Here is a 13,787-nt window from a genome sequence, read left to right on the forward strand (position 1 = left end):
TGTATCTACTACTGCGTGTTTAACAACACAGCAGTGTTTTTCCAGACAAGTTAAAGAAGCTTCCACTCTAGCTGCTTGTTGTAATGCAGTTATATCAAATATGTAAATATCTACAGGCCAGTAATATAAGCCAGATCGCTGAAAACTATATGGGATTTTATGGGGTGTGTGTTAGTGGCTCGCTGCAATGATCCAACTCATTCTTTTGTTCTTTGCTTATTTGATACATTGATAAGACAGTTTTATTCATTATGCTGGCAAAAAAAATCCATTTGAGATTCAACAAGATAAACTGTACAGATAAAAGAGGCTGAAAAGTGAGATAATCATGGAGTCCTTAGAGTTGGAAAGGACCTCTGAAGGCCATCTAGTCCAACTCCCTTACAGTGAACAGGGACACCACAGCTAGATCATGTTGCCCAGGGCCTTGATCCAGCCTTGCCTTGTAAGTCTCCAGGGACAGGGCATCAACCACATTCGTAGGCAGCCTGTTCCAGTGTCTCACCACTCTCCCTGTAAAAGATTTTTTTCCTTGTATCTAACCTAAATCTACCCTCTTGAGCTTGAGTTTAAAACCATTTCTCCTTGTTCTGTCACCACAGTCCCTGCTTCTTTCCAGTTATTCCCCTTTAAACACTGACAGGTGGCTATAAGGAAATCCTCATTAAAGGAATCTAGCTCTTACATAGCAGCATTTTGAAAACAACAGAAGCCTTTCCCATATAGATACTTTGTTCCATAATCCTTTAATGGTAAGATTTAATACCTTTTTAGCCTTTAGCTGGTATTGAGTATTTCAGGGTATCAGAACAAAGATATTATTTTGATGTCCTGTGATCTAAATATGTCAGTGTAACAAAGTAGTGGCTATTAGAAATACTTGTATTCTGTAAAGAAACCAATTTTTTTCCAGTGCTTTAGCATGATGCTGATTTTTAAATGCTCAGTGAGAAGTATATTAAACAATTAATTAAAAAGAGTACTTGGTAGACTATTAAAAATTGCATATATATTAAATGGTACAAAAAGGATATCCAGCTGCTTAGGCTTGTTATTTTCTTCTTTTGTCTCAGGTGTTTGGCATTGGAGTATCGAACCCCTATCGTTTGCGCCCCTTTATTGGGGCACGAGTTCCTGTAAATAGCAGTTTTTCTCCTATAATAAATATACATAACCCTCACAGTGAACCTTTGCAGGTGAGCCTAAAAGCATTAAATTCTCATTCATTTATGATATCAGTCTGAAATTTTATTTATTTTGGTATTTCGTAAATCTATTTGAACTGTAAATCTGTGTGACACCAAGTTTTATACATTACAAAGTTGTGTTTCTGTTTAAATGCTGTTCAGTTGTTCTATAAATTATAGATTATGTTCACAAATCTTTTTAGTTTGCTGAATTGGGGTTTTACTATGGGTTTTCCATTTTTAAAATCACATAATTACTGCAAGATGGAGAACTACCCTTCACTGGTAGTCAAGAAGAGTAATGAAGCCAATGAAGTAACATAGATTTTGCATTTTTAATCCAGGCATGCCTTTTAGCTCCCTTCTGCTCATTTTGCATTGATAATGTTTTTTGTAGATGTTGTCAGCCAAATATTTCAGGAGGTAATCTGATTTTAATTAGTGATGAGCTTTATTTTATTGATCAACAGTGAAGAAAGAAGAATGCTCCCTTGATCCAACAAACGCAGCCAGAAATGTCCACCAATGAAATGTGAATGCAATAAGCTCAATGTCTCTCTAGGCTGTATATTAAATATAGTACTATTGTGATTTCTTCCAACTAGTGGTGTCTTTACTTTCTGTAATACTGTCTTTATACAACGGTGGTACAGCATTCTTGGATCAAGGCAGGATTAATGAATGAAGTGATATCTGAACGTAACCAAGCTACTAAATCAATAGCCTGGTAGTGAATTTCTACTATTTGGTAAATGATTCTTAAACTGTGAAATTCCACAGAAAGCACATTGAGTGTAGCACTAGCCAGTGGTTTTATCGTAATTAAAAGTGAATTTAGTAAGAAACTGCAGTGGTCAAATAATTGCTAATCTTTTACATTGAACATTATGTTATCTGATAACTGAAACAGTCTCCCTTTAATGGTAATTGAACGTTTTCCTGTTATCTACTCCAGGTAGTAGAAATGTATTCCAGTGGAGGTGATCTCCATTTAGAGCTTCCAACAGGTCAGCAAGGAGGTACAAAGAAGCTGTGGGTAAGTAGTAATGTCTGCAGCATTTACTGTAGATATTTAGGGAATTTTTACTTTGATATTATTTTAGGATTGTATTGTTTGTTTGTTTTTTTACCAAACGTTTGTCATGTAATCTGTAAAAGAACTCCATAAAACTGAAACGATAATAGGATCTATTAGCTATATGATAATAAAAATAGAAAGTAGAGCTTAATTTCAAGAAACCATCTCCATTTAACTGTTCTTTTTTGAAAGGAGAAGATGAATCACACCCACTTGATCACACAGGACAGTGTAGTCCTTCTTATGCCTTGCAAGCTGGATTCAGCCTACAAGAAGAGTCTAAAATAAAACCTTTTTTTTTTTTTTTAACTGAGCAATTCCTTCCTGCAAATCACTGTGAATGTTTATGTGAGTTGGAAAAAACAGCTGAATGAACTTAAGGAGGAAGAACAAATTGAGGACTGTAAAACAGCAATGTGTCCAGCTGCAGTAAATCTCTGAATCATGATTCAAGAGTGGCTAGAAATGGTTCTGGAAAGTATGTGTGCCCTACACTATGTATCTTCTGCCAGTGACAGAATAATGGGTTAGAGAGACACTTGGTCTGGCCTATTAAATCTGTTTTGTTGTGTTCTTTGTGATACGTACTGGTATCTTCCCAGGAAATAAGTTTTAGAAGCATTCAGAAGATGAAGTTTTGGTTTTGTGCTGTATATTACACTCTTAGTAATGTCTGACTAGATATGAAAACTGTTTTCCTCTGTGATGGATATTACTGCTCTTTTTTTTTCTGTCTGTTTTTGTCTGGGAGAGACTTCTAAGTCATGGGGATTCAGAATTTCTCTTACTCCAAGTATCATTGCAGTCACTGACTGTTGTGTCTGTTGGAATGAATAAAGCCAGCATATTTCCAAGCCGAGAAGAAAAATCACAAAAACTAATTCCTGGCTTTTCTGGAGAAAGTCTGTGAGAATGGCTATAATTTTGTTTTAGATACACATATTGCAAAGGAGTAGAAATACAAATCACAAGAATTTTAAAAATCAGTGGAAAGAGCAAACATATTGGGAGTTGGAAATAAGAAATAAAATCAGATTAAAAAAAAAAAAAAAAAAAAGTGAAGGTCTTAATATTCTGACACATAGTTTTACTCAGATGGCATTGCTTCTAATGGTCACAGAATCAAAGAATGGCCAGAGTTGGAAGGGACCTCAAGGATCATGAATCTCCTACCCCCTGCCACATGCAGGGCCACCAACCTCCCCATTCAATACTAGACCAGGCTGCCCAGGGCCCCATCCAACCTGGCCTTGAACACCTCCAGGGACGGGGCATCCACAACCTCTCCAGGCTGCCTGTTCCAGCACCTCACCACTCTCTCTGTAAAGAACTTCCCCCTGACATCCAACTTAAATCTCTCCTCCCTCAACTTAAAACCATTTCCCCTTGTCCTGCAAACATGATAACCCCTTCCTCATGAACAAAAAAAATTTAAGGAGACTGTTGAATTCTATAATCATTAGTGAGTATATAAACAACATGCCTGTTTGGTGTGGTTAGAACCACAAACAAAAGCATAAAAGATTTTCAAATGTCTACCTCAGTTCTGGTTTTGCTTCTTCAGCAAATAGCTATTCAGCTTCCCTAAGGCAGGTTGCCAGTTAAAGCATTGATGACAAGCATGCAAAAGTTGCACTGGAAGGGCATTGGCATTTCAAATCGGTAAAACAAGTCAAAGAAGTCAAACCAATAGGTGGAAGCATGAAGATATGGCAGAAGAGAAAGTAGAATAAATGATTTGAAACAAGGTTGACACAAGTGTTGATACTTTAAAGTATGCTGTCAAATGGTACAATGTTGTCACAATTAGTATTGATGTCAGATGTTTTGATGATTGGATGAAGCAGTCCGCGTGTGCAGGAGAATTTTTATGATCGCTATTTAATGGTACTTCAGGGATCCGGACAAACTTGGGATAATTTCTAATTACTCACGTGGAAGAGGGAAATTGCATCCTTGGAGACAGCGTAGCAGTTTGTTTATGTTAGGTTTGTGAATAAGTGAGAGCAGAATTTGGAAGTTAGGCTTCTCAGTATAATTTTTAATTCAGAGACTCTCCAAATGTGGTTACTCTGACTACTAGCAATTCTGCACTATTTTAATTTGTTTAGCTAGATGGTTTTGACATTTGTGTATGTGTATGAAACTATGTGCTTTGAGTCTGCTTTGGAGAAAAAGCAATTAGAATATATAAAAATAGCATTTGATGTTACTGAACTCAGTAACGTTTTTATCGTTAATCTCTCAGCCTTTTCCCACAGTTTTAAGAAATAAAACTTAAGAGGGTAATGAAAGTCCTCTTCTGTATACCTGTTTTTAATCAGTGTTGTGTTTGTTGGGAAAAAACTACCCAAATGAAATTTAACGGTAACTTTAAAAACATGCAGGCTCTGTCTTGCTTCCATTGCTGCTTTTTCTCTTATCATACAATTATGCTCAATACTTCTATTGTAGTTTTTGCTGTAGCAGCTCTTTTTATAATTACTGCAATCTCACAGAGGTGCTTTTAATGTTCTGTTAGGAAATACCTCCCTACGAAACAAAAGGTGTGATGAGAGCCAGCTTTTCTTCGAGAGAAGCAGATAATCATACAGCATTCATTAGAATAAAAACAAATGCCTCAGACAACACGGAATTTATCATTCTCCCTGTTGAGGTAGAAGTTACAACAGGTTTGTAAAAAAGCATTTTTGTCGTTATCTAACTTTAATGAACTTGTGCAGTAAGAAAATGGTAATGTCTCTTTTTCTTCCCTTAAAGCACCAGGAATCTATTCATCAACAGAAATGCTAGATTTTGGTACGCTACGAACACAAGGTAAAGCTGTACTTCAGATCTCAAAGTATCTGTGAGGGGCAAAGGGAAGAATGGTCATCTTTGTAATTGTCCTAATAGATTGTGAGATTATGATTTTATTTTGTTTTTTCTTTCAGAGCCAGAGTTTCAAAGATAGGAAAACAATGCATTGCTACTGTGCACAAATGTGTTTGCCTTCAAGTAAATTTGAGATGTGTACAAGCAAACAGTAGTTTCCACATTTAGTTACAAGTCAAGTACTGACACGAGTCTTAAAACTTACTTGCACATGGCTTAACCTGAAAACTGCTGTTGGTTTATTTCATTATTTTTTTTTAGGGAAAGATTGCTTTATAGCTACAAGGCTTTAATATCTTTCATACACAAGAAATAGTAGAAGTATGCAAACTTAACCAAGTTGTTTGTGATTTCTTCTTTTTTAAAAATGCCATTTATAAGTTTATGCTGTATGTTTTGCATTAGTATTGCTTAGTGAGATCAAAGAATTATTTATGCTTGACAGAAAGTAATAAAACCAAAGGTATCTTCCATGCAACGTAGCTAACAAATAAGATTACTAAGATTGTAGTAAGATTGTCTTTGCTAGTCCATCTGGCCAAAATCATGCATTTTACTATTTTTAGCTGTTTCATTTCTTAGTGTGTTAGAAATAAATGTAGTTAACTGAAGCATGTGGTATTTACTACTGTAAAAAAATGCTGTTTAAAATGTCATGTTCCTGAGGCTAGCTACTTTGGCTGTACTACCAAGTTAATGCAACCCTTCAATGCTAAACAACGGTGGGTTTATGAGAAACTAGCTAGCACAGATAACTTTGTATAAGGTTTTCGTATCAACATAGCCTAATAGTCTGGTGTGTTTTTTGTTCTTCAACAGATCTGCCAAAAATTTTAAATCTGCATTTATTAAATTCAGGAACAAAAGATGTGCCAATTACAGTAAGTTTTATTTGAAACTTTCTACCTGTGTTTACTTCATCTCATGAAAATTGATCGTTTCCAGATAATCCATGAACCATGCAGAGTTCAGAAATAGAAGCTAGGTAATAGATGACTAAAATATGACTTAGTATTAAGAAAAGAAATCATGTATATGCATGGTAACATTAATTTGCTTCATAGCCTTCTTTCAACAGCTTTTTCAATATCATAGATATCGAGATTGTCTACAATATCTTAGGGTCCCTAAGCTTTTCTACTTGTAATTCCAGTTTGGCATACAAGAGATTAAGGTTCTGTGGGATTGTTTGTCTACATCAGAGTCCCTGAAAGCATATGAAGTGATGTTCCATTGTAGTCTTTATAAGATGGGCAAAGAGTAGCTTTTAGAAGCAGACTGCAACGTGGCCCTTGTTTTCTTGAGTACATCTCATTTGTATCTTGAAATAAGAAAAAGGCCTGGGAACGCTCCAGAGTCCTTTCCTATGAGATTGCTACAGCTGCGTATAAAGGCAGTTTCAGAGTTCTAGTTTTGGGATTTTCTGTGTTTATTTCAGAGTTTTTACTGTGTTCTTGTGGTTCATGCATACCTCTTTCCTGTGTAATTTCCTATGTGATTTTTTTTTTCGCCACTATTTTTCTCACTTTTTCCTTCTCTCCCTCCTGTCTTCCTTGTTTTGCAGATTTGTTTGTATTGGTAGCTATATATTGTCCCAGTGCATTTTAAAAAGTGTTGAAGTGTTGAAAAGAAACCAAAGGAGCCAGAAGAGTGACTGAAGGACTGGCAAAGGTTTCTTACTGAGCTCTTGGAGAGCATTACTTAGTTTTTAAAGCTTTAACTGTAGAGAATGATATTTTAGTAATAAAGGTTGAACAAAAACATAGGACAGGATGCTGGATACTGAGGCTAGACAAATTTATGGTAGAAGCAGAATACTTATTTAGTAATGAGGATAGCTTTCCGCTGTAATGACAGTCCATTGCAATTTCTGCTCAGTTATTATTCATGGATAACTCTCAAGTCAGGAGAAGTTAATAGTATAGTATAAGAGAATTTAATTTGTGGAAGTCGTAGTGATTATTATTTCAGTGAGGGTAGATGACCTTAAGGTTCCTTGTGGCCTTGTATGCTAGAAAGCACCTCCCATGGAGTGTGGTAATATGTTCTAATTGAAAAGTTTTCTCTTTCCTGCTTCTCTAGAAAGACCTATATGTAATCCCTACAATCAGAGGATTTGTAAACTTACTAGATTTTTTCTCAACTGTTTGCTTTCCTATGTCATGCCCATGTTCTTAGACTTGCCAGGTTTGTTGTAAGGCGTGTGACATACTTCACGAGTACAAGCCAAATAACTTTTTGTTCAAACTGCTAGTATCGTATCTGCTATTAATTAGCACCTATTTCATACTTCTCCAGAAAAAAAAACTTCCTTTTTAAAAGCTATGGTCTCTGTGTTCCTGACCGTAGGCCATAGACCACAGTCTTCTTGTAGGCTATTATCTGCTCATTCTACAGGTATGACAGAATTTTTCCAGATGAATTATTCTTTTATAATGTGTCAAAGCAATGAATTTAGAGAGATTGAAGGGCCCTGGAACTTACCTTGTGATGATAAAATTACTTCATTTAAGACTAAATATGATGTATTTTTCAATGTCACATATGGCACGTCTGAATCAATTGTTCTTATTAAAGCACAATTAGTGAAGTTTGTGAGTTGTATAACCTTACCAGTATTTCGAGCACTGTGTGAATTTCTGCTATGTCAGTTTTAAAGTGGTAAACAAGAGCAAAGAAATTCTGCAAAGAAACTAGTGAATAGTGTATTTCTAGCAAAGCTGAAGAAATGGAATTCTGATCCTTTAGAATTAGAGTTTAAAAGCAGTGAGGCAGAGCTCTGCCACAACTGTAATCTTAATGTCAGAAGTAAAGGCCAGGGCTATATTTAGCATATATTTAAGTTGGCTGCTGGAAGAACTAAATATCTTCAGGTCATCTGCGTATGACAGACTGCTAACAGTGCTGCCAGAGCTGTAGTTGTGCTTTTAAGTTCTTACTCATCCTGTGGTCCAGCAATTTGGTTAGGGAACATAAGAGTGAGTCACTGGACTTTCTTTCTTGAGTTTTAAGAGTCTTTACAAAACTTCCTTATTTACATTTTTATAGGGTTTTTTACGTCATTAGGGAGCATCGTGTTTACTTTGTGACTGGACAAACTGTTGTGCTGCAACAATTAAGCAATGTTGTCAAAAGTGTAATGAAGTCAGATGGTTCTCTTTAATTTGTCCCCTCTCTAGAAAGAAAATTTTGTTTCTTTAAGGCAGTTTAAGTCCATTTCATCGTTAACAGTGAAGTCCCATTTGTAAGTTTCAGCTCCTGGTCATGTTCTATGCCTAAAGAACAAGAAACTTGAAGGTAGCTATGTACTGAATCTAGGCCTATCTGTTTGATGATAAGTGTATGAGAAAGTGCTTACTTTGGTCACAGTTCAATTACTTCACAGACTTTTGCTCTTACCAACCCGTGAGAAGTAGTTATGTTCTCTATCTCAATTTTTGATCTCAAAATAATGCCTCAAAGATTCAAATTCACTAGTAGTTTATCGTACACCTTCTTCATCTTATTAGAATAGATACATTCTGTGAGTCCTTAAACCGTATACTATAAGATCTTGAAGCTTGACTGAGGTACTTCTATAGGAGATTTGTATGTAAATAAAATGCAGTATTTGAAATTCCTCTTCCCCACAGAAATTGCTGATGGGGATTTTTCTGAGAAAATCAGTAGTGTTAGATTCTCAGTGGAACTTGTTTTGCATGTGTTTTCTTATGACCTGCTGTTGAGGAGCCCGTATTTGATGATTCATAAGGCACATCTCAGGAAACAAGTTTTGCTTGGGCTTTATTTGAAGTGGGTTAAAATTTGAGGAAAATGAAGTTAAAAGAATTCCTAAGGAATTTTGTTTCCATTAGTCATCTTAATGTTATATTTGCTTTTATAGCATGTAATCAAGCAGCAAGAGAAATGTGACTGATATAGTTTAAAAAAAAAAATCCACAAAACAGTGTTAAATTCCTTCTTTAACTAAATTTATCTATAAATGTTTTGAACTAATCCATGTAGATTTGAGGTTTAAGACATACTCCTCTGAAACCTGAATATTTTTCTCACACTGGGTTGTTCTTTCGTATATTTTCTGATGATTAGCTGAATGAAATCAGCATTGTTTCAAGCTTTTAGTAGCTCAAAACCAGCTTTTTATACGGAAAGAGCTGCTAGAAATGGTTACCTTTTCTACCAGGTGAAAGCTGTGAAATTGACTATAGCTTTTGTTTTGCCTCCTTTGAGGGGCTTTTCAAAGATACCTCGAGATCTCAGTTTTGTAATATGGATTCCATTAGAAAGAGATTGTGATATTTATAAATCAGCTCACGAGGAGATGTATCAAATATCTGCACCATGTGCGTGCAGGTGTTTGACAAAGGTCACTGCTGTAACTCCAATATAGAGAATCTTCCGGTTGAGCTAACAGAGATTATTCATTTATTAGAACATGAGCAATGCTGCTCGTTTCCTTTGAGGGTTGTGAATTAGTTATGTAACTTTGCAGAACTTAATTATGTATGCAAAATTTTACAGCTTTCATTTACAGTCAAGAATAGCTTAGCTTTGAAGAATTGTTAACTGGTGTGTAGCACTAGCAGTCTGTCTTACTCTTCTCTGATGAAGGAAATCTCAGCTGCTTATGAAGCAGGTGCTAAACCTCTGTGGCCTAGCATAAGGTAAACCAGCACTCATTTCAATTTTCTTAATGCAGTGTCTTGTAATTTATGGCAGCTTAGCAGCTGCTATATGAGCAGCTGAGCTGTTTTTACAGCAGAAGACAGCTGGGGAGGAGGAATCATGGCAGCCATCCCAATTTTAAGCAAAATAAGAATAAGAGCATTGAAGTGCTCCAAGCCCTGTTTCTGTACATGAAATCTAACTAGTTTGCTAGCAGTCTCTGTAGGCACTTCAGGTATTAATAGTTGCCATCTGTAATTCTGCTGCATGACATCGCGTATCTCTTCAAATCACCTATGGCTAACAACTGACAGAATTGCTATTCTGGTAACATCCAATTCACCTTTTCTGTGTAGTTAGAAATAATAACTGTCAGATTGAAAAGGTAATATTGTAAAATGTCACTGTAAAATAAATATCATCTCAAATTGACAGACCTGTTCTTTATACTGATTTATTTTTTAATTAATATGGCAGTTCTGCAGATTTACCATGGGATCAGAGACAAGGTGGATGTGTGTATTGCCATTAATTACACAAGTCAGCTAACAGCTTTGCCAGCGAGTGAGCTAGAAACAAATAGGCTATGGCTGTTGTAACCTTGTGACATTAAGAATGAAAATAATTCTTAATTTACAAAAATAAAATTGCTTTCTGTTTCTTTTGCACATTCTTGGCTATACTGTCTCTTCACTCTGTTTTCAAGGGGAACTCCTTGTTGTCCGCTTTTTTGCATATTGAGTAGTTTTCAGGACTTGAAAAACATAGTAAAGCCACTTGTAATGCTGTTCTGTTATAGGGAATATAGACCTATACAAACTCAGCACCAATTAATTGCAGCCATATCACTTTGAATGATGGCTGCACAGTGTGTTAACAATGATAAATGTATGAGTGCTTTATATTTTTGATTCTGTTTGCAGAGTGTGAGACCTACACCACAGAATGAAGCTATAACAGTACATTTCAAACCAGTTACGTTAAAAGCCTCTGAAAGTAAATATACCAAAGTTGCAAGTATTAGCTTTGATGGTAAGTACTTCACCTCTCTTCTTAAAACTTGTCCAATGCTTCATAACACTTGCTGAAACTTTATGAATTGTTTTCTAAGAAGTCTCTTAATGAACTAATGCTTGGCACTGTGAGGAGGAAGTGGAATTATTTGGAAGGGCCTTATGTTTCTGCTGAGTACATGTATTTCAGAAGGGTCTTTTCTGAAGTCACAACTAGCCAGTGACTTCATCTGATAACGAATAGTGAGAAGAAATGGGATGCTTAAAGAATCTTATATGTGTAAATATAAAAACTGAGCATCAGATTCTGTTGTAAACATAAGAGGTATTTTGAGTCATTGGTTGAAAGACGTTATTGGCCTAAAAAGGTGTTTGCTTTTGGGAAATCCTAGCAAACCAAGGCACGTTCATCGCATTGATGTAAAGTAGAGTATATCCCTTGGAATACCCTTTGAGCTTTCTGAAGTTTAATGAAGACTCTAAGATACTATTTTCCCCCAAAGTGTTTTGTTGGAATACCCGTGAAATAGGGTTCTGTCTTGCACTTGAGAATCTTAGTGTGAATGCTAGCTTGTTTTCTTTTATCTTGAATGTATATTATAGAGAAAGGCAGGTAAGAGTGGCAAGGCTTTCACTGTAACCTTTCCTATGAAGATACATTATGTATCCTCATACTGACTTTCATTTATATGTTTATGAAAGAAGTGCTGGTTCATTTCCTTCTTAGATAGTGTAGACTGTAAATGTTATGCCAACCTTTGATAGAAATGTTACCTCCATTTGTATTAGATTCTTATCAACTCACGGACTGCTGGTGACCTGTTCAAATCTTACTGCTTTATGATCCTAGCTGGTACTGTAAGCAATCCAAGTTGAGAGACTTAAAGATGGAGTCTTACAGGTGCAGTGTTTTTAATTTCAGGTAGACATAATTTCAGAATTTGTATGGATAGAGAGGAAAGGATTTTGTTTACTAATTAGCATTTTAGACTTTGAATAGCTTGCAGTTTGTAAGATGAGTGAGATATGTCTTAGCCCATAAATATTGAATTCTGAAATAGCTGTACTCTGTCAACCTGAGGTAACATGTCCAGATTTTGAAGCTGGAAGGAATTGTATAAGAATGTACAGACTGGCATGTGGTAGGTTTTGATGGGATTGATTGGTGGGGAAAAAAAAAATTAGTCAAAGTGCAAAGTACATTTGAGGGACTGACTCGGTGCATTATTTTTATTTTAGCAGTCTGCCGTAAGTATTTGCTCTTACAGCTGTCCTACTACGTGCAGGGAATTTAGAGGCTGGCAGTTTCTACTAACCAGTATTTGAATCCCTTGACTTTTCTGGTCGTGTTGCTACCAGGATAACATTGCTTGTTCTGTGACCTTGGAACAGACCTGTGAGTTTTGTTGTTGGCACTTGTCTAGCTTTGGATCTTGCATGGATTCTGATTCTATTTCAGTGTTCTTGGCCCAAAGGTCCTGCTTGACTGGTAATTTTAAATGAGGAGCCTAACACTCACAAACTTCTGTTAATGTAGAACAGTACCTACTATAGTGAGGAATTCAGAGGCTTATGCAGCATCTTAATTATCTTCTGGACATTTATTTGACAACTAGGTTTTCCTAGAGTATATAACTTAACCATATCAACTAACTGGCATAAGGGGAGGAATCAGATATCTTCTAACCCTTGTTCTATGTCAGGGGTATATTGAAGGTTCAGTATGATCAATTTTCTTCTTCCACGATATTTAGTCTCTGGTCTAGCTCCATTTGTACTACTCATGCTAATCTAACCTGATGGGTTTTTGTGTTTGTCTGCTTGAACAAGCTGCTTGTATTCTTTTACAGCATCAAAAGCAAAAAAAGCATCACAGTCTTCTGGGAAAATAACTGTTAAAGCAAAAGAGAAAAGCTACTCCAAACTTGAAATTCCCTATCAAGCAGAAGTATTGGATGGGTAAGTGTGCTGTTGAGCAAAGTTTGGAGAAAAAAAAAATGCTGAAAATAAGCTGTTGTGGAAGGTAACTCTAGCCTTTTTGGCAAGGGAAGAGGTATAAAGAGGTGGTATCTGTGTTTTCTGAATCAAGCTCACCTAGAACTACAATCACTGGTACAAGTTTTTCCTGTTTTTACGCTTATGAGGTAGTGACAGTGATGCACAGGCTGGTTTCAAATCTTGTGCTCAAAGTGACCTGCATGAGTCACTTCTCAAAGCAGTTGAAGACTACAGATGAGACACTGGAAAAAAAAATTCAGTTCTGTCACCCACTATATGAAGCAAAAGTAGAGAAAATATTTCTAGTTTTAAGCAAAATTTTGGAAGACATGTCAGCACTTCTTTTTTTTTTTTTTTTTATTCATTTACAAAATTTGTCTAAGTTGACATTGGATTGTCATTGAAACGTGTTGCCTTATCAACTGAATTGACAGTATGTTAAAGGCAATTAAACTAAACATTACCCATCAGAACTCTGCTGCTGCAATCTCCTGATTTGGATAGTAAGGAACGTGCATGATTTACAGGCTATCTTAATATATGCACACTTGGTTTTAGTCCTTGTAGGATGCTGAGTTATGTATTTTCTTACTTCGTTTGCATTACTGAGTAATCAATGTCCTGTAGTATTGTTATTAGCATGCAGTGTGCTGTGCACATTTCCTGCTGATGGAGTAAATGAATTCTAGTGCATACACACACACGTGTGTGTATATATATATTTAAAATAAAAATGATAGAAATCTAGTATATGTGTAATATATGATTAGATAAGGAAAGACTTCATTTTTTTCCATACTGTTTTCTTTTCACAGGTATTTAGGGTTTGATCATGCTGCTACGCTTTTTCACATCCGTGACGGTGCTTCTGATTCTGTGGAAAGACAAATCTATCTAACAAACACATTCAATTTTGCAGTCCTTATACATGATGTTGTGTTACCAGAAGAAGCAAAACCAATGTTTAAAGTA

General features: G+C 35.9%; 1 protein-coding gene across 1 annotated transcript in view; it reads left to right on the plus strand.

The window, feature by feature from the left end:
* The window catches only part of TMEM131 (transmembrane protein 131), a 91,823-nt gene that overhangs the window by 43,760 nt on the left and 34,276 nt on the right, over nucleotides 1–13,787 (plus strand). Inside the window, exons 7-14 of the mRNA XM_042810683.1 lie at nucleotides 1,074–1,196; nucleotides 2,143–2,223; nucleotides 4,787–4,937; nucleotides 5,026–5,082; nucleotides 5,959–6,020; nucleotides 10,728–10,836; nucleotides 12,668–12,776; nucleotides 13,631–13,784. Of these exons, the coding sequence (XP_042666617.1) occupies nucleotides 1,074–1,196; nucleotides 2,143–2,223; nucleotides 4,787–4,937; nucleotides 5,026–5,082; nucleotides 5,959–6,020; nucleotides 10,728–10,836; nucleotides 12,668–12,776; nucleotides 13,631–13,784 (846 nt within the window). The remainder of the gene's footprint in view (nucleotides 1–1,073; nucleotides 1,197–2,142; nucleotides 2,224–4,786; nucleotides 4,938–5,025; nucleotides 5,083–5,958; nucleotides 6,021–10,727; nucleotides 10,837–12,667; nucleotides 12,777–13,630; nucleotides 13,785–13,787) is intronic.

This window comes from Centrocercus urophasianus, unplaced genomic scaffold (genome assembly GCF_019232065.1).
Source record: "Centrocercus urophasianus isolate 14NV4802_14NV808 unplaced genomic scaffold, USGS_Curo_1.0 seq_12, whole genome shotgun sequence".
In the NCBI taxonomy this organism is placed as follows: Eukaryota; Metazoa; Chordata; class Aves; order Galliformes; family Phasianidae; genus Centrocercus; species Centrocercus urophasianus.